Consider the following 20,459-nt stretch of genomic DNA (forward strand, 5'->3'; position numbering starts at 1 on the left):
CACTAGTCAATGTTCCATGGTTACCTATGCAACCAATACATCCTGGGTAACATGAGGGTTCTCTAAAACTGATTTGGAGGTTCGGAAATTTCCAAGATAATCTGAAAGGCGGGAAGTGTAGTCACCATAATTGCATTACTTATTTGAGTCAATTCGTCACAGAGTGTGGGTTTGAAACCCCCTTGGGTGGATGTTTACTGCAGGTGCACCACAGTAATGCAGACTGATTCTGCACCTTAGCAAACTGGTTGTCCAGAGTTTGCAAATAATGCAACATAATGGACAGCACAGTGGTGGCACAGGTTGAAATTATGGTTACAGCTCGATAGTCCGAAGGTTCGATGGTCCGAAGGTTTGTTAGTCCGAAGGTTCGTTTCTCCGAAGACTCAATAGTCCGAGGGTTCAATAGTCTGAATTGACAATAACGTTTGATCGTCGATTCGGACTATATCGTCGTTTCGGACTACCGAACCTTCAAACCAGTGAAACTTCGGATCAAATAAACCTTTGAACTATCGCATCGAATGTTCGGATTAACCCTATTTCATTTTCGGACTAATGAAACCTTCGGACCAGCGGACCTTCGGACTATCGGGCAGACACCGAAATTATAACAAAAAATTGCATTGTCCAAAAGGTATTCGATAATCATTGAACCACCATTTCAGCCATCATAGACAAAATGTGATTTTAATCAATTCATTGATAACAATACAAGAACTTTAAAAATACATAAATATAGAACAATATTACAAAATAAATTTAGAAAATACCATTAACGATATTTAACATGTTCAACATTTAATGTACATAACAAAGGAAATGGAAAACAAAATATTTTCCATGGGACTAATAGTACCCAAAACTCAGTTTTAACAGGAGAAATGTCCTACCATCCAGTGTTAGTCTCAATGCGCACAATCGCTTGTTCAGCACGCAAAAGATTTTGGGTGAACTATGTGTCCAAGAAGTCCAGCAATAATCGTGGCGCGCCCACTTTGAAGCAATGCTGTGCACACAACACATACATATTAACATAATTTCAAATCGTTCTTAACATTGGCATAGTTTCAAATCCTTTTTAATATTAGCATAGTTTCAAATCCTACGTAAAATTGTCATAGTTACATGTAAACCAAAGCATGGCGTTCATCATACTAATAAAAATGACGCACATTGTGTTTTTATTATTATTATTATTATTATTATTATTATTATTATTATTATTATTATTATTATTATTATTATTACCGCATGGCTCCATCAGGAGGTCTATTGTCAGGTCTCCTTTGTAACGGAGATGCTCCTTTACAAAACAAATAAAACCTATGAAGACCTATGAATGAAATCAAAAACTAATTGCGTATCCACACATTCATTAACTCAAGGTAACTGATTACTGCTTTACACCATACAAACATACAAAGCTTCACAGTCTGTAAAAATATGAGGATAAGGGGTGAGACTGGTATGAAAATAAAAATGGCAATCTGAAAAGTGGATGGAAATTTCTTCTTGTGGAAATGATGCTCCCTGAATATACAGATTATAGATTTGCAAACTCTCTACACACTTGCAAATAGATATTTGAAGGATCTCTGTGTGGGCAGGTTTGTCTCTTTCAAAAAAATCTCAAGGTGCTGGGAGAAGATAAGTAAAAAAAAAAAAAAACGTGACATCAGGAAAAATCCTGATAAATCACATGCCTGAAGGATGAAACAGATATTATTTTTAAGTGTTTCGTACGTAGCGCTGGAAATTTACCAACGCTGGGAACGATCAAGGTAATATACACTGGTTAACAAAACTCATGTTACCCGCCACGCCATGGTTCATGTTTTTTTTGTTGCACGTTATGTGATTGGTTCTTGACCAATCAAACTTCACAATTTGTTACCGAGGTATAACAATAAGTTATACTCTTTGTGTTTTTGTCGTCAGCATTTTGTGTTGTCAGTGTGTAATTGTCTTGCCCTTGTTTCTTCTTCGATGTTTATTTGTTTGTTTGTTTGTTTGTTTGTTTTCTTGTCTGTATAAAGGCTGTTGTCTATAAGCCACGGCTTAACTAACAGCCTCATGCTCTCGCTCCTGTATTGTACATAGTTAATTCCTAGTTATTAATTTATTATTTGCTTTTAGTTTATACTGTTTTTCTGTATAATTTAATACACTTTAGATTTGTTAAATTTCTATGTACTGTCTAATTCTCACAATTGTTTTGTTTTCTCAACAAGAGTACGAAATAAACGTGTATTGAATGAATGATATTGAATGAAAGTTAAGTTGTACATATATGTATATCACCTTACCATTTGGATAAGTTGTATTACCAAGGTGTACAGATAAAACTGTGTTGCTCCAGACAAAGAAAAAACAAATAAATATCACACATTTAAACAAATCCAAAACATATAAATAATTACTTACATACATACTTTACATAAAACGTCTGTGTGTACATGTAGCTGTACAACACAAATTATTTTGCTGGTCTTGGCATTGGTGCCCCTTCATACGAACGTAATCTTTGCAAAATTAACATGACCTTGTCCTCTCAAAATAAAACTCTAGGCCTGGCCCACCTGAGGTTCTTTGCTGGTAACCACCCCAAGTACTCATGCCAGTCCAAGTGCAGTGAAAATTTACATTAAATAACTGATACATACATTTTCCCAGTGACAGTTAATACACCAATCCATTAGGCTCCGCCCCGGCACAAGTGAGCAAGAACACTTGAGCCTCTCCAATGCCATTCTGCACAACTCTACCGCGCGCGCCAAGCGTACAAGCGCACATGTTAGAATTTATAGTGTCAGACTTTTGGGTGTGCTTTGGGTTGTGATTGGTCAATACGCAATGGGGCGGAGCTTAATGGATCGGTCTATTAGGCAGTGTCCCTATCATAGTATTTTATGAAAGCTAATGGCTATATATTTTACAGCCATTTTCAGTCACACAGCCTTGGCAACTGTCAGACAATCAGAGATCAGTGACACAATCATTCAATCCTTTAAGCCTGAATTTTACTGTCGCGCCTGCCATATGGCACCTGCGGAAAATATTATGCTGCAATGCACCTGGGGAATGAAAAAATTGGCGCGACTAGTGTCGAGGTCACGACTATTTGAGTTGTAAACTTCACTAGTCTCCCAGGGCTAGGAGCAAGTCAAGTACAGCAGTGCATCATCAACAACAGAAGTACCAGTGAAATTTCTACTTACATGTACATGTACAACAATGACTTGGGTGAGACCTGTTTCAACCAGTCAGATTTTGATTCACCTCATTGATCACACCATTACAAAAAAATTAACTGACAGCCCACTCCAGACCAAAGCCAACCATGCGCCGGCTGCTACAGCCATGATAGCTGCAGCCAAGATTTTGAAACGAGATGATGAAACAAAATGTAACCATGATATATATGTATCAGGCCTGGAATTACAAGCAAGCCTCCGTTGCATGCCCCTGGTCTTGGCCTTGGTGCCCCTTCAAAAGTTTCCCATTGACTTTAAGATTTTCGGATGGAAGTGCCCTTTGCAAAATGAAAATGGCCTTGCCCTTTCAAAGATGAAATTCCAGGCATGATATTTATTTGTGAATTCATATTTGCAAACTATGGTTTTTAATAAATAGGCCTATAAAATGTGAACCAATGATGGATGTACTTAGCTGGCAACCAGACTCAACAATAAAATCTTGACAACAGCTGGACGGACTAGAATCCCAACTGAGACTGGCCCTGGATTGGTCCATTGTTAAGCCCCTGTAGTACCGCGCTACCCAATAATGCGGATTGGTGTCACCGGTTTCAGGAGTTTCCAAGCCATGCACAGCCATCTTGTTTGTTTTCTGTGAAGAGAATTGTGAAGAAAAAACCTGAAATTAATAATAATAACTAGTTCTTATATAGTGCATGTCACAATGACCGTATCAATGTGCTTTACATAAGTTCCCTGGTCATTAGGCCAAATAAACATCCCTTTCATCTTTCTCAGCTTCCTGGGGAGTATACAGCCCTGAGCTGCCATATGGGGCTTCACATCAGGTACATGTACTGTATGTTGCTTTTTCATACAATCATGTAATATCAACACCTACATGTACATTTGCAGGTATCCAGAAGGGTGAAGAGAAGCAATTATGGTAAAGCATATTGGACACAAATGCCACAACCGGGATTTGAATCCTCATTCCGATGACTTAACCAACAGAATATTAATTCAATGCTCTTAACCACTCAGCCATGATACCCTACAAACAGGGCTTTGTTTTGGTAATAAAAGTGGCAAAATTTCATAAGACATCACATGCACGACAAACGTGGATTTCTTGATGTAAGGTACAGTGTGTGTAAGATAACCATCTTCTTCTTTAATCGTGTTCACCTTGATTTTGATGTGCGTGCGTGACAGCGGTATAGTAGGATTAGCTATTCCCAGGACGCGATCAGAACACGCCAACCTTGACCCCCAAAAACCCATGGGACATGGAGGAGGTAGTGAATTATCTGCCCAGTGTGCCATACAATAAGCACGCACTGGATTAATGGTTTTTAGAGGGCGACATCCTTGGTATATTAGTATCCAAATGGATATTCTGACGTCAAATGAAAACAACTCTCAATTTTGCCAGTTTTGCATATTTGGGGCCAAAAATAAACTGTATCCATCGGAAATATCTTCAGCTTTTGCATTAGACACGATTGCATGTTTATGTACAAAGACAAAGTAACAATATGGCCCTCTTAAAAGTTTGAAGGTATTTTGTGCAATGCTTTTAAAATGAGTATTCTTCAGTTTAAAATATGGTGGGATAAGATAGAAGTATGTGTGAATGTCCAGTGTTCAAGCAGCCAATTATTCAAACCCGAGCTCCACCGATCAGCACAAATTGCGGCCAATACTCAACCAAAACAAAATGGGACTTCGTTCTTGAGCTAAAATCACTGGCCCTTGGTTGGAGCCCAGCACAAGTAGCTGCCCCCTCTGTCCCCTTTCATCATCATCCCATACAATGAAAACCCCAAAGCACTCTTGATACACAACTCATTCTCATTAATCGTTTGTACACGTATAAAAGAATCGCGTAGGAGAAAGACAAACAAAATCCTTATATCACTTTACACCATGTTGCAATTATCTGTGACAGCTGTATGGACATTTTGGCATGCAAGTTTACCATTTGTAGCCATTTTTAAATCCCTACAGTATCACCATGGCATCACAGCAATCTCATCTAGACGGAATGCATTTCATGTGTGTGATGTTTTACAATGTATATTAACCTTCTCAAAAGCTATATTGCGTGTTAGATTTGAATATTGTCTGGTACAATGACGTGCTTGCTCATATTAGTAGCCGCTTAAGTTTGAATACCTCAGACTGTCGAGACTGTTGCAAGTCATATGATTCGGGGCAAGCTTTTGCGTATTTATAAATGTAAGAGACGGTGATCACAATTCTGAATGAATGTGTATTGCACAATGGTACCAGGGTTTGCTCAATTCAATTTAATTTAATTTAATGTACATTTATTTTTCATGTCGACCATGACAATTAAGCAAACAGTTGAAAACAAATCACAATGAGTATAAACGTTTTAGTCTGGAGGTTGCTAAGCAAAGGCTTGCCTAGGACCACTTAACATAGCAACTGTCTCTATATAGTCTGAGGAATTCAAATGTAAGCGGTTACTTTTGACTAAACAAGTAATTGTACAAGACACTATTCAAATCCAACTGGCAAAATGGCTTATTGCCAAGTTTGAAGACTAATGAAAAATCGGCGGTTACCCAGCGCTTGGCATTTCCACAATGTCCACAATACAACACTTCATCAGGATACTCCAATGTACAATGTACTAAGTACAGTGCAAGGCCAGGCTTTCTTTTTCTGAGATACATGTAATGAAACAAGCATGACTTGTTTACAGAGGGTCTACTAAGTCAATTTGGACACTTCATGCCCCCTGCTGACAAGTGACAAGTCGCATTGAAGATTTGTTGGAAAGGATTTGTAGAGTTGCCAACTCAATAATATGCCCTAAAAGCCAGTTCTGCAAAATATGTTTCTCAGAACATTAGATTGTGTTCATTTTAAAGCTGAAGAGATGCTGCTCCTGCTGAACAAGTTCCTGAGGTTGATTTCACAACGTTTCTGATAGTAAAGGTCTCAGATTCAAGTTTTGATGAAAAACAAATCAAATATGCCCTACCGATACACCAGTTGTCTATTTACAGTTTCAATCGATCTTATTATGGAATAAAGCACAATATTGAAGCCTCCCACGCGTCCCTCGAGTGTGCTTGAAGGTTTCCAAAACATCCAACCAACAAATCTTTACAGCACACTGAAATCGTGACTTTGTCCGTTTCCATGGCAATGCTGTGAGTAACCCATAAAGAGTGACTACCAAACGTACCTTCCCTTTGGATGTACATACATGTAACACTTATTCTGACATGAAATCATTCTCTTACTCTTACCCATTTCTGCTAAGTACAGCACCACCTTCCTGTGACCGTTCCTCTTGGCAAACGCCCTGGGTGTACGTTCCTTTTTACTGCATGGCAGAAGTTTGACGTCAGCCTCTTGTATCAACCACTTAACCACAACTAAGTGACCATTTTTTGCTGCATGGTGCAATGCAGTACACCCTAACGGATAAAAGAACAGGAGTTTTATGTCACGCAGAACAATAGGCCTTTGAACATGTTCCCTCCATCTTGGTCATGTACCCTGTACCAAACAACAGAAATGAATGCTAATATTCCTTGTACATAAAGGAACCAGACTATTTTTCCTTCCAGCCTCGGTTTGGTTACATTGATTTGAATGGAAGAAAAATCGAGATGGCTGCACCATGATAAAGTTCTATTGGGCAGACAACTGCTCAGGGTTCTACCTGTGCACAAGCTAGCGTGTCTGGCCGCCAGGCGCAATTTGCATATAAATACGCCCCAAAAATTAGCATTCTATATGTTTTTTTCTTGTCTTGTAAACAATTACATATAGAATGCTGCAGAAAACTGCACTTTTAAAACCAAGATAAACACAAAGCAGAAAACATTCTGAAGGCCTCGTTTCAATTCATGGCACTTCAGCAAAACTTCAAAAATTTTTGTCCAGAGCGCCCGACATTTTTGAAAAAACTTTGGGAGATCTCTGCTGCCATCATTTGTTCATAAATTAAATAAATCTCATAAATTTGTTTCCAGTCAATTCTTAAGAGATTTCATAGTACTAGTGACTGCTTGTATTATACAGTGCATGCAATCTTACTTTCTTTACAGCAAGTAAAAAGAGGAAAGTTGCAACAACCTTGAGATGTGTAGTTAATTAATAAAACATAAGACTACATTTTCAAGTATTCCACCGTTGACATACATTGTACCTGATACTAAATGTACTACAAAGTATCCCATGTTTGTGTTGTGTTGTGTTGCAATACAACTAATTATATTGCAGTTTGTTTGCACATCAATAATTTATTTTAAAAACAGGAATTTGACAGGATTTGACAGGGATAAACAAATCCCTTTTTTTTTTGTCTGAGGAGTTTTACGTATTAATTTTGGTTTTTAACCATACACCAGATGTGTGTTAGCACTGTATACTCAGTACTTTCCCGAGTCCTGTGAAAACATATCACAAGCATGTTACTCGGGTGGGATTCGAACCCACGACCCTTGCAATTCTGGAGCAGTGTCTTACCAACAAGACTACCGAGGTTGCCCGGTAGCTAGAGGCATTTTGAATCCTATGTTTTGGCAGCAGGTACCGCAACGATATAAAGAGATGTTAAATTTGAGTTTTATATACTGAAGGAGTTTTATACAGGTCTGCAAAGAATGATAATGACAGGAATAATGGCTTAAGCCAATCAATTGCAAAATTTTTTTCGATAAGTAAGATGCAGACTGTAGACCTTATAACTTATGTTAGTTTTTCTTGTACATGTGCCTAACTGATACACTAGTTGTCTATTTACAGTTACCGGTACAATTCAATTGATCTTGTTATGGAATAAAGCACAATATTGAAGCCTCCCACGGGTCCCTCGAGAGCCCTTGAAGGTTTCTAAAACATCCAACCAACAAATCTTTACAGCACACTGAAATCGTGACTTTGTCTGTTTCCATGGCAATGCAATGAGTGACCCAATTCCATCACCGCGGCCGAGATGATGTTGAACGCTTACGGCACAACTACTGGAGCAAGGATTTCCAGAAGGGCAAATTGTACATCCCTGTTTTATGTTTCTCAATCAGCAATTCATTTGTGAAAACATAATCCTTGGTCTCAATGTTTTTTTTTCTTTTTAATATTTTTTTTTACTTCTAATGTATTCAAATATTTCAACAAACTATAGTATCCAAGGTTTTTCTATTTATAGATGCAATCAATTCAAATTAGAGAATTAATAAGTTAATGAAATGGGATTTGAGGCATAGCATGGTGAGGTATCAATGCATATTTGGTTTACAGTAACAACTACTTGCCAGGTAGCAGTTATTAAAAGTCAATAAACCAATAAATAAATATTGGATGATTAAAATATTGGTTTAAAGGCAGTGGACACTATTGGTAATTAGTCAAAATAATTATTAGCATAAAACCTTTCTTGGTATTGAGTAATGGGGAGAGGTTGATAGTATAAAACATTGTGAGAAGCGGCTCCCTCTGAAGTAACATAGTTTTTGATAGCCTTGATCAAGGCTGTGTAGACCGTAGACTAATAAAGCTAAAACCATAGAGCACCTCAGCCGCCCGAATATCCCCCGACTGACTCTAAACAGAATAGCACACCGTACTCTCACCCACACCCACACAGCGCCTGTAATATTATGTACATCCACGCAGCCCCACACACACACTCACAGCTATCGCCCACAATCCTAGCCCGTGAGCCTGAAGGCTCACGGGCTGGGATTGTGGGTGATAGCGGTGTGTGGAATCGCGGTGAGTGTGTACGTGTGGGGGCTGTGTGTGGGGCTGCGTGGATGTACATATTACAGGCGCTGTGTGGGTGTGGGTGAGAGTACGGTGTGCTATTCTGTTTAGAGTCAGTCGGGGGATATTCGGGCGGCTGAGGTGCTCTATGGTTTTAGCTTTATTAGTCTACACAGCCTTGATCAAGGCTAAGTTTTTGAGAAAGAAGTAGTTTTCCACAAATTTGATTTCAAGACCTCACGTTTAGAATTTGAGGTCTCAAAATGAAGCATCTGAAGCACACAACTTTGTGTGACAAGGGTGTTTTTTCTTTCATAGTTATCTCGCAACTCCTACAACCAATCAAGCTCAATGTTTCACAGGTTTGTTGTTTTATGCATATGTTGAGATACACCAAGTGAGAAGACTGGTCTTCTTACCAATAGTGTCCAGAGTCTTTAATCTAAAGGCATGTTAAAACAATAACAGATTTCAAAAAATAAACTGTACCCATTTGCATCATAACTGGATACACAACAAGAGTTTTTCTTGGTTTGCTAGTAATGTTATTTCCAATTCAAGCGTTTCTTTTCAAGAACCATGGCTAAAGAGAACAGGGCAAATCTTAAAGAAACTGGACACTATTGGTAATTGTCAAAGAACAGTCTTCTTACTTGGTGTATCTCAACATGCATAAAACAATCATGTGAAGATTTGAACTCAATTGGTCGTTGAAGTTGCCAGATAATGATGAGAGAAAAAACACCCTTGTCACACGAAGTTGTAAAGTGGTGCTTTCATATTGTTTATCGAGACCTCAAAATCTTATTCTGAGGTCTCGAAATGGTAAATTACTTCTTTTTCAAAAACTACATTACTTCAGAGGGAGTTGTTTCTCACAATGTTTTATACTATCAACAGCTTTCCATTACTCGTTACCAAGTAAAGTTTCATGCTAATAATTATTTTGAGTAATTACCAATAGTGTCCACTGCCTTTAAATAATATGCATTGTGGATTGGAACAAATAGAGATGGCAGTATAACCAGTAGCCACAAACACATTATATTTGTATCAGGTAAATGGAAAGACTCTGCACACAACCACGCTCATGTTGCATGATAATATCAAGCCCTATATAGGACTCTTTCTCTGTACACAGGAACAGAGTCCTAACTATTGAGGCCCGTTTCTGGGGCAGAAAAATTTCACAGCTTCATAACTTAATCTTACCTGCAACAAGCCACTAATTTCAACAGATTCACATTCCATGGCGGCATACATTTTTCTGCGGTGGGTTTTGGTCCTCATATTTTCCTCACAGATTCGTCATTTTTGTGTAATAATGCAGCTTCCAACGTTAAAAAATTCCCGTTTCGATCGTTTTCTTACAGTTTTGTCTGTTGTCGTGCGTACGCGTATACATTCACGTGCAAGACGCATGATGCAAGCTTAGACGCATGAATTCTTGCTCACCGTATCTTGACTGCACAGCGTTAACAACACAATTCAAAATTTGCACGTCGTGCGTCTTGCGTACACACGGCAGACTGTGAGAGTACGAACAAAAATGGGAATTCCTTAACGTTGGGAGCTGCATTATTTCATGAAAATTACGGATTTGTGAAGAATATATGACGATCAAAACCCACCGCAGAAAAACATATGCTGCCATGGAATGTGAATCTGTTGAAATTTGTGCTTTCTTGCAGGTAAGATTTGAGTTATGAAGCTGTGAAAATTTTCCGCCCCAGAAATGTACCCTGATGTCCAGGACGTCACTGTAGTACAAAACGAAAGTGTAAGGCCGCCAGGGCTAGATAATATCAAGCATAAAATGTCAGGGTTTATATTTTTCTTCTTCTTCCGTATACTCTAAATAGCATGTATAAATCAGTCACACTCATGGGTGTAGGCGTTTCAGTTTGAATAGGCTATCTCTGTTGGAAAATTCATTCTGTATTTCATGATAGCATCCTTTTGCGGAATAAAGGCAAAAACATCAGTACATGTATAACAAAAATTATGCACATTCAGCGTTTCTGAACAAATATTCTTAAAATAAATGAAACTAATATTGCAACAAGTATTGATTTGTTGATTTAGAGGGAGGGCTTCAGAATTTGCAAACTAGGGCACCCAAATTTGCAAGTCTTTGACAATTAAGGCCTTGATCAAAATTTCTCACCACTTACATTCCATTTCATTACAGTCCAGAACAAAGAAAAACAAAAACATCTGACATTTCTCAAGCTATAAGCGACCTCATATCTGAATACCTGTACCAAGGGGCCATGTTTTAAAAAAATTCTGTCCTTTTTCCGAAACTGTGGGTGGTTGGTCTAAGAGAAACAAACGAAAATCGAAACTCATCTACATTTGCAACAAAACACACCAAGATGGTTTTTAGTACAGCCTCCCATTGCCATAGTAACTGAATAAAATACCTGCTTGGTCTTGGATATGCGTCTCAGCTCCTTTGCCAATCAGAATCTTGATGCAATCCAAGTTTCCATTCATGGCTGCTTTGTGCAGTGCTGTCTGCCCATGCTCGTCCTTACAGTCAGGATCCTTAGAATTATACAAAAGTGAAAAGTACACAGGTTTAGAAAATGCACTTGAAAAGTACGTGTTCAGGATTTGATGGCAATTCAGGCAGGCTGCCCCGCGGTGGCTGCACCTCCAATCTTCCCTGTCATTTAGCCTATGCAGGCAGACAACTCTGTTGTGGTCTCTGTCCCCAGCATCTCTCCTCGGGATAACATGGATGCCACGCTGCGGTCTCTGTTTCCCAATATCTTGTCCTTAGGCCTGGAATTTTATCTTGTAGTTGGGCAATTTTCATTTTGTAAAGAGCACTTCAAATGGCAAATCTCAATGTCTATGGGAAACTACTTGTATTGACGGGGCACAATTGGAGGCCATGGCCTTTGCTACCTCTGTGTAGTTCCAGGTCTGTGACCTTGGTGCCCCTTTAAAAGTTCCCCAAAAGCTTTATCCAAAAAAAAGCAGCTTACAATGTACATAAACTGTTGGTTCAAATCAACAAAGCGAAACAAATCCCCCAAAACGTTGAGCATCAAACAATGTCAAGAAGAAAGACTACATACAGTATAATCGTACAACACTCCAGTATAAATCAGAAGTCCACATTCAAATTTCACGACCATTTTGACAATCATGTAATATATCTTCAAAGCAATGCAAAACTGATGCATGTGTTACAATAAATCACAAAGCGCTGACCAATATCATGCAATTTAAAGTCAGGTTTATTACAAAATACCTTTTTTTCATATGATTCTACGTATTTTACAATGTAGAAATGGCACGTGGTCTTCAACTTCATTTTAAACCTGACTGCACTTATTAGGGAAAAACAGAAGTCGATAGGAAATTTATTGAACAGGTATTTCTTTATGAGTTCTTCAGATGCACAAGTTGGCAATAAAACATCTAGATTCTAGGCCTAAGTTTTCACTTTTATTTCTTTCATCTTTGGCCCTGAAAGGTTGTTATTTTCCTGGAAAGATGACATTGAGGAAAGAAGTGAACATTTTTGAGCCAGAAGTATCAAAAAGTCATCATGACAATTTGGCATTCAAATGATGATCCAACAATTTGCCACTAAATTGTGACAGCTAAAAGCAGTGAAAAGGTGAAGCATTCATTATGTGAATATGAAGGTCAAGCGCTGAACAATTTGATGCAATTAGATGGCAACCGTGTCCATTTCAAACCCGACCGTGTAAGTTTGGTAAAAATGGCATACTTAGTGTAGGCGTCAAAGTCACAAAATCATACAGAATACAACAGTTGCAAATAACACAGATTTCATTTCCCCTTTTTTAAGAAAAGTGTTTATTCTTGTGGGAAGGAGCCAAGATGAAAAAAAGGTTTATAGTTTCTGAACCAGAAGTACCAAAAAGACTACTTTACATGCACAAATTGGCAACATGCCCCATACACTGAACAATCCCAAATATAATTAATAATAATTTAATTGTATGCACCAATTTCATTCAAAGTACAGGAAAGCGCTTGACCATCAGGAAATAAACAGATTAAAGTGGCTGTTGATACAATAGGTTTAAAAAGGCAATACCAATTAGAAAAAAAAAAGAAAAAAAGATTGACTTTGTACGTGCATTACTGCTGAAAATTATGCCTCACAAACTTTATAATGTACGTGTATTATTATTGGCAGCAGATTAAAACAAAGTAAAAAAAGGTTTTAAAGCTAAAAGTGTAAAATATTGCTTTTATTCTTATGAGGCCTAGGCCTACAGACGAAAAAAAATACAGACATTTGCCAAATCGCAGCAAATTGATGCAAACAAATACCTTTATAATTGGCACAAATTAAAAAATAATTTGGGATGTTTTTATTCAAGTTAACACTCATACATGGCCCTTTGATATACATCCTGCATTCCTGCCTCTCTGGGTTTTTATAAATATCTGATTGATTATACAGGCCTCACCAAGTCAACTGAGTGATACAGGTTTTATAAATAGCAATCTCGCGCAAATTAAATTTGTGGACGGGGGCAAACAGTGCGATTGAATGCTGATGAAGCAATCAAGCAATACTATTGTGCATCTCGGAAGTGTGGTTGCAAGAATTTGTTCCTCTTCTATTTTTAATTTTGTTTTTTTGTTAACTTTTGTTTGACTGCATTAAATCAACAAATCTAGCTTTCTTTCTGTTCATCAAAAACTGTACTTTAAAGGCAGTGGACACTATTGGTAATTACTCAAAATAATTATCAGCATAAAACCTCACTGGTAACGGGTAATGGGGAGAGGTTGATGGTATAAAACATTGTGAGAAACGGCTCTCTCTGAAGTGACGTAGTTTTCGAGAAAGAAGTAATTTTCCACGCATTTGATTTTGAGACCTCAAATTTAGAATCTGAGGTCTCGAAATCAAACATCTGAAAGCACAAAACAGTGTGACAAGGGTGTTTTTTTATTTCATAGTTATCTCGCAACTCCAAAGACCAATCGAGCTGAAATTTTCACAGGTTTGTTATTTTATGCATAATGTTGAGATACACCAAGTGAGAAGACTGGTCTTTGACAATTACCAATAGTGTCCACTGTCTTTAAAGGGAAGGATGTATTAGTTTGGTTATCACTCTGAACACTAAGGGCAGTTAATGCACTTTTGGTTAGAAGTCTACAGCTCGATACATTTTGAGAGAAAAGAAATCGCGTAATGTGGTTATAGGCTCATGTAAAAAGATCAGTTTACTATTGCCCAAAATTTGAATCTGAAAAAAAAATACTGTCAATAAAACTCTTCATAGAACTGCTAAGGTTGAATATTGCATTAAAAAAAATTCTGCTAAGCGAAAGTGAGCAGGATACAAGTCACAAATATGCAAAATGTTATTTGTGGATGGTAATCATAGTCTAAATCATATTTTGTTAAGTGCTTAGCTACTTTCAATACTTAAAAGCAGCTCTATGAAATTAGAACCTGTCAATCTTGGAACCTGTTCATTGCATAATAAACTTACAGGTAGTACTCTTACTTTAGGGAACCTTTGTGCAACTTTACTCACCTGTCCCTTGTCTAGAAGTATGCAAAGCACCCCAATGTTTCCGGAGAAAGCTGTGAAAGAAATTGAAAAGACAGCTTTAATATTTCAATAAAGACTTCACATAAATTGCTTTTGCAAATCTGCTTAACATCACGATGATCATGATCAGTGGTTTTATGCAATGGTCGGACGTTTTTTGACTAGCAAGGAAAACAACTCAGTTAGGCCTTAATAAAAAACATCAGTAAACCATAATTGATGTACTTGTGACTTCTCATTTTTCATTATTTTCTGACTGACAGGTTTAAACGAAGTAATCATCGGACCTGATACTTCACAGAGGCAACACAGGGCGATTTCCCTCCATTACCTCAGGTCACCGCCTCGGTGCTCTTGAATTGAAATGCTCCAGTGGAAGTTTACAAATCCCTCATAGAGTGCCCTTTACCAAGAAGATGTAAATGCCTTGGTGTCCTTGCCCTTTCAAAAACAAAGTATTCAGGCCTGAAACATGATTTACAACTTTTCTCAGTTTTCTTCCTTGTAGCCCTTTACATAGAGTGGCTTTTAGCCTTGTTTTGGGCGAACTTGCAATTAAAAACACATTAATACAAACAAAAATAAGTGATCTGAATATCACTGACATGATGCACAGTCTACACACGTAATGACAACTGTGTAAAATGCAAAACACAAAGTAATGAACCGACAGATGGATTTGTATACAAAGGAGATCATTGAATTAACGAAACAAACGGGTAAATTGTTCAATGCACTTGGGACAAAATCAATGGGGGAAGACACAGATAGAATATTATTAAATTATTATTACACAATAAACTAATTAATAAAATCCTGGAATTAAATTTAGAGCTTGAGTGAGAGTCAGAGTCGGGTTGATCACAGTGGAATTATGACATGGTAGATTATGCACTGGTACACATTACTTTCTATGTCCACCTTGTAGCTGAAAGGTTGCCACAAAGCATTCAATTCAATTCAATTCAATTAAAAAAACTTTAACCATCCTTTGCAGGCAATTACAACAATAGACCAGCTCCATATAAAACATATTAAGAGAAATATGCAGTATACAGTAATTTAAAAATAAAAAGATTACTTGACAAAATGACAAAGCAGATATGTACAAATGTTTGAAACCACAGCAATGACAAGTGAATACATAATAAAAAATAAAAAAAAAACAAAAAAAAAAAAAAAACACACACATTATAAATTGAGGTAGATCTGTTGAGCTCCGAATTAGCACTTTTTATGACCATCAGAATATAGTATCACAGACAAACTTTTAAATCAATTTTTTAAATTACCCTCTTTTAACATATTTTTGTCAGTAAACATGGTAAAGGGGTGGACAAGTAGTTAAATAAAATAGGGCAACCAAAATTGTGGGAACAAAAAAAAAAAAAAACGCAAACCAAAAAGACAATAAAAACAAACCAAAACTAATCTATTTATTGAAAGACTGAAGTCCATGAATACAGTAAATTATATTCCAATCTCTTTGCAATCAAAATGTCTGACTAAAAAAGTCGAAGACAGCACTAACCATACATGTACTCGTCAAAGATTAACAAAAGATTACCATATTAAAAGGAAAATAGCATAAACTATTTTCCCTTTCAACAAACACTTGTTTTGCATACTGCTTTTGGATTGGGGTACCTTTTTAAAATGTCCATAGATTTACATTAAACTTACAGGGTTTGAAGATAATGATAGTGGAAAGCTTCCCTTCAAATTTTACTTACTGAGGTGCTGTAGTTTAAAAAAAAAATGAGTAAAACAATGTCATGAAAATACGTTTGTAAATGATTTTTAAAAAAATTGTCTCATGAGACGAAAATTATTTTCATTACATTGTTTTACTCATTTCCCCAAAACTACGTTACAGCACCTCAGCACGTAATATTTTCAAGGAAGCTTTCTACTATCATTATCTTCAAACTGTGTAAGTTTAGTGTAAATCTGAAAAAAAATTGTGTTTTTTGTCCTACAAAAGTTACATAGGCCCTTTTAAAAAGCACATGAAGCTTGCCTTTTGCAAGTCAATGTAATTTGTCACTAATGGTTTTGCTTCACTTCACAGATTTTAAAAGGTGGGGGGTGGGGGAGGGGTTGCAATTTAGAATAGTCAGACATACATAAAATATGTAGAACAGTCAGACCGCACAGTAATTTTCCAGTACCATTAGGCATAATGATTTCCTGATTGTAGACAATGTTCTTCAAGCAAGGTTGAATTGTTTGTTAGTACAGTGTCGTGCGATAAATGTGTAAATCGGCGATACATATGTACATTGTCCACTGTCAAGCAAACATAGGATTTGGATTCATGCATGACTTGCCATCCTTTTAAAGCTCATGAATTATAAGTGAAATAGCCTGAGTGCCTTTTAAGTTGCCAACATTATGTGTCGCTTCTGTTTTGATAAAAATCCAGCTAAATGAAATGGTTTTATCAGGACTGTGTTAACTTTAAAATAAGATTGTTATTACGTTGGTACAGTAGATAGCTGATGGCAGCTACATTATAATGCAGATAATTTCAAAGCCAAATTTAACTCAACTGTAATTGTATACCTGCTACATGTACATAATGTAAACCAGATTGTCTCTGCTCGAAATAGAGAAATGAACAGATAATTACATAGTTTATACTTGGCTACAGTTCTGTGAGAGTAAGAAAGAACTAGTTCAGACTTTAAATATCAGTTGCTCTCTGTTCGAGGAGTCGAGTCTACACCCACATTTAACTATAATACAATTAATTAATTTGTGTAACTCAATGCACTTGCTCACGCCTCCCCATTTAATTTTAAATTAGATTTCCAAAGACCATATGGCCACAGGTAGGAAACAAGCAGTTACTCCTGTTGACAACATTGTATAAACACCACAAATGTAAATTCTTTTAAAAGCAGTTCAGTGCCCCAGTCCAGTAGTAACTTCAGTGTCCTGCTGGACACTCTGCTAGTCTGGTGCTCTGGGGGGGGGGGCTCTGTGAAGGGGGGGGGGGGATGTTGTAGGGGGGGGCTCTGTGAAGGGGGCGACGTTGTAGGGGGCATTGGACTAGTGGGCGACTTTGGTGGGGGCCAATTGACTGGTTTCCGTCTGCAGGGGGGGGGGGGCATTGGACTAGTGGGCGACTTTGTAGTGGGTGACTCTGGTGGGGCCAATTGACTGGTTTCCGTCTGCATCTGTCAGTTTGTCTATAATAACTGATAAACACTGAACTTGAAATGTATTGAATAGTCCATCAGTGCATCACATCACATTCACTGTGAATGTGATGTGAATATTCCATAGACCATACAGTGAACATCACAAAACAAATGACACAAACATTTTACAAATAAGGGGATCAATGTGTGGTGAAGAGGTTTTCAACTAGTGGTTTATCCCAACGAGGCCTGGTTCGACGAAGTCGAGGTTAATTATAAAGAACCAGGCCTCGGCGGGTTTAAACCACTAGTTGAAAACCGATCTAACACACTATGATTCCCATTCATAAATATCTTTTCGGTCAAAAACATCATCACTTTTTTGTCAAAAAGTAAAATAAATGCAAAAATTACAATTGTTAAATGATTTCTTTCAACACAACACCCCTCCAGCTATGAAATGGTAAAGCCCTCTGCAGCCCTCGGGTAAACAACTCCTTATAAGGGAATGCTGTGCGCGTCGCACGTATGGCCTTATGTGGCACAACTGTTTCAGCCGTTGCTCTCGACCAATAGGAATGAAGAAACTGTCTTATATAAGAACAGGTGCAAGGTCGCATGTCACACCCATGAATTAACACTTTTTACCGGTCATAAACAAAGGTTTATACACACCCACGTGATGCGCTCTCCACCAATAGGCATAGCAAAACTGTCTGAGGTATTTATGAATATTTATTTGTAGTTTTTGCGATTATCGTAACCCACGGGAGGATGCCGGATGGGTAACCAGTAACGATCATCGCAACTACCAGTACCAGCAATTACTCAATGAGTACCCTTAACAAAATATCTGTACAGTAACACTGTTACACTGGTTACCTGCTTCGTGAAGATCAACTCTAGTGTGCATGATCATCGAGATGGATGGGTGCGCAACCTTAGCTGCCTACCGATGATGAGACCTCAACAACCGCGCCAACCTTGTCCAGTGACGACGTGCCGGACAAAACAGTCGGTCGGTACACAACAATAAGATCGGCAGGAATTGAAACGGTGTTACTTACGAGCAGTGCACTTAATGTCAGATTAATCTTAACAAGTGATCCATCACGAAGAGAGAAGCCAGTACAAGCATTCCTTTTGCAAAATAGCAGATAAACTATTAGTATTCTAGAACACTGATGAGGGCATAATGTTGTTTAGCTTGGCATCCCCTCTCGACAAGCTTGTTGACATGCTGCTTGGGAGTGAAGAATGTACCATTTTGTATCAAGGTAAAATGAATTTAAAATATGTATTATTTACACTTTTTAAATTTTTAAACGTTTTTTTTGTTGCTTTTTAGGTAGGTATTTAACACTATTTCATCTTTAAAAGTTCCCTTAGTATATCAATTAAAAATCCATATGCAAATTTTGTATGTATTACTTATTAAGAAAAGTTTAAATTCTCCCTCATAATTAAAATGTTAGAGTCCGCTTAATAACAGTGATTTTAGTCTGATACCCCATCATAAGTCTTCATTGGAAAGTATAGAAGTTTGGGAAGCCAGACTCATTAGGCTCTGTACTCTAGAAACAATCCATCAAAAGGTGTTACCAAAGACAAATAAACGCTTGAGGGCGTCGTCCAAACGGGCTGGTGAAAATCGTCCATTCCTACTTCATCCATTTTCCTACATAACCATTTCTACATAATTTTTTTTTTTTTTTTTAAGATTTCTTCTATTTTTAATTTATTTGTTTGCCTTTATAACAATAAGAGATGTATTTTTGCCTACTTGATTCGATTTGTACCTCGGCGTAGAGCTCCCTCAACGATAATATTGAAGGCAACTTTGGTCACCCACTACCGCATGTGATTTGAATGTGATATTTTGGCCATTTTAAAGTCCATGTGGACGGTAGATGTTAGTTTCCAAACGCCAGGAGTCGATCGTTACACGTGAAAAGGATCCGAAATAACCACACTGTTAAGAACGCTTTTAGACTTGACCAAGTCCGTGCAGCATTTCTCGTGTTGCGAGTGGATGGGACCCACTGCAGGGGTACATACGTATCACTCTCCACGTTGCAAAACTTCTCAACGCAAACGTACGTTATCAATTAAGTTAAGGCCAATCAAAAGACTGGTCCATTCCCTTTCAGTACACAAGAGATTCATCTAGTTCTGCTGATTTTAATATTTAAGACCGAGAGTCCCCCTAAATTGCTTCATATACTGTGGCAAGTCACTTTGCCGTGCGTACAGTTTATGAATTCATTTTATCATAGTTTGATAAAGCTCCATTGTATTTATTTGAGATTTTTAAAAATTAAAGACCACGCGAGTCCCTTTGCAGCATAGGCTACTGTGCGTGTGTAAACAACGTTCACCGCTGTGCGCACAGTTTAAGATTTCATCAACGCCACGGGTCGATTTGTAAAACGGTTTATCAATACGTTATCATTCAAATTAGACCAATCAAAGACAGTCATTACCTAAACAAAGCATTCATGTAGCATTACTGATTTTATTATTATTTTATAAAGCTCCGTTATATTTATTTCAGATTTCTGAAAATTACACACCACGAGTCCCTTTGCAGCATACTGTGCGCGTGTATTACACTGCTGTGCGCACAGTTTAAGATGTCATCAACGCCACGGGTCGATAAGTAAATCGGTTTATCAATACGGTATAATTCAAATTAGACCAATCAAAGACTGTCATTACCTAAAAAAAGCATTCATGTAGCATTACTGATTTTATCATAATTTTAAAATTCTCCATTATATTTGTTTCAGATT

The 20,459-nt window shown here is 37.6% G+C and overlaps 1 protein-coding gene across 1 annotated transcript; it reads right to left on the reverse strand.

The window, feature by feature from the left end:
- Positions 1 to 1,990: 1,990 nt before the first annotated feature.
- Positions 1,991 to 18,904, reverse strand: LOC139943716 (uncharacterized). The gene is made up of 5 exons (XM_071940463.1): positions 18,550 to 18,904; positions 14,504 to 14,553; positions 11,381 to 11,504; positions 6,488 to 6,658; positions 1,991 to 3,852 (listed from the first exon to the last, which is right to left on the reverse strand). Exons 1-5 carry the CDS (start codon positions 18,584 to 18,586, stop codon positions 3,812 to 3,814), a joined length of 423 nt encoding a protein of 140 aa, XP_071796564.1. The 5' UTR covers positions 18,587 to 18,904; the 3' UTR covers positions 1,991 to 3,811.
- Between the last annotated feature and the right edge of the window lie 1,555 nt (positions 18,905 to 20,459).

This window comes from Asterias amurensis, chromosome 11 (genome assembly GCF_032118995.1).
Source record: "Asterias amurensis chromosome 11, ASM3211899v1".
In the NCBI taxonomy this organism is placed as follows: Eukaryota; Metazoa; Echinodermata; class Asteroidea; order Forcipulatida; family Asteriidae; genus Asterias; species Asterias amurensis.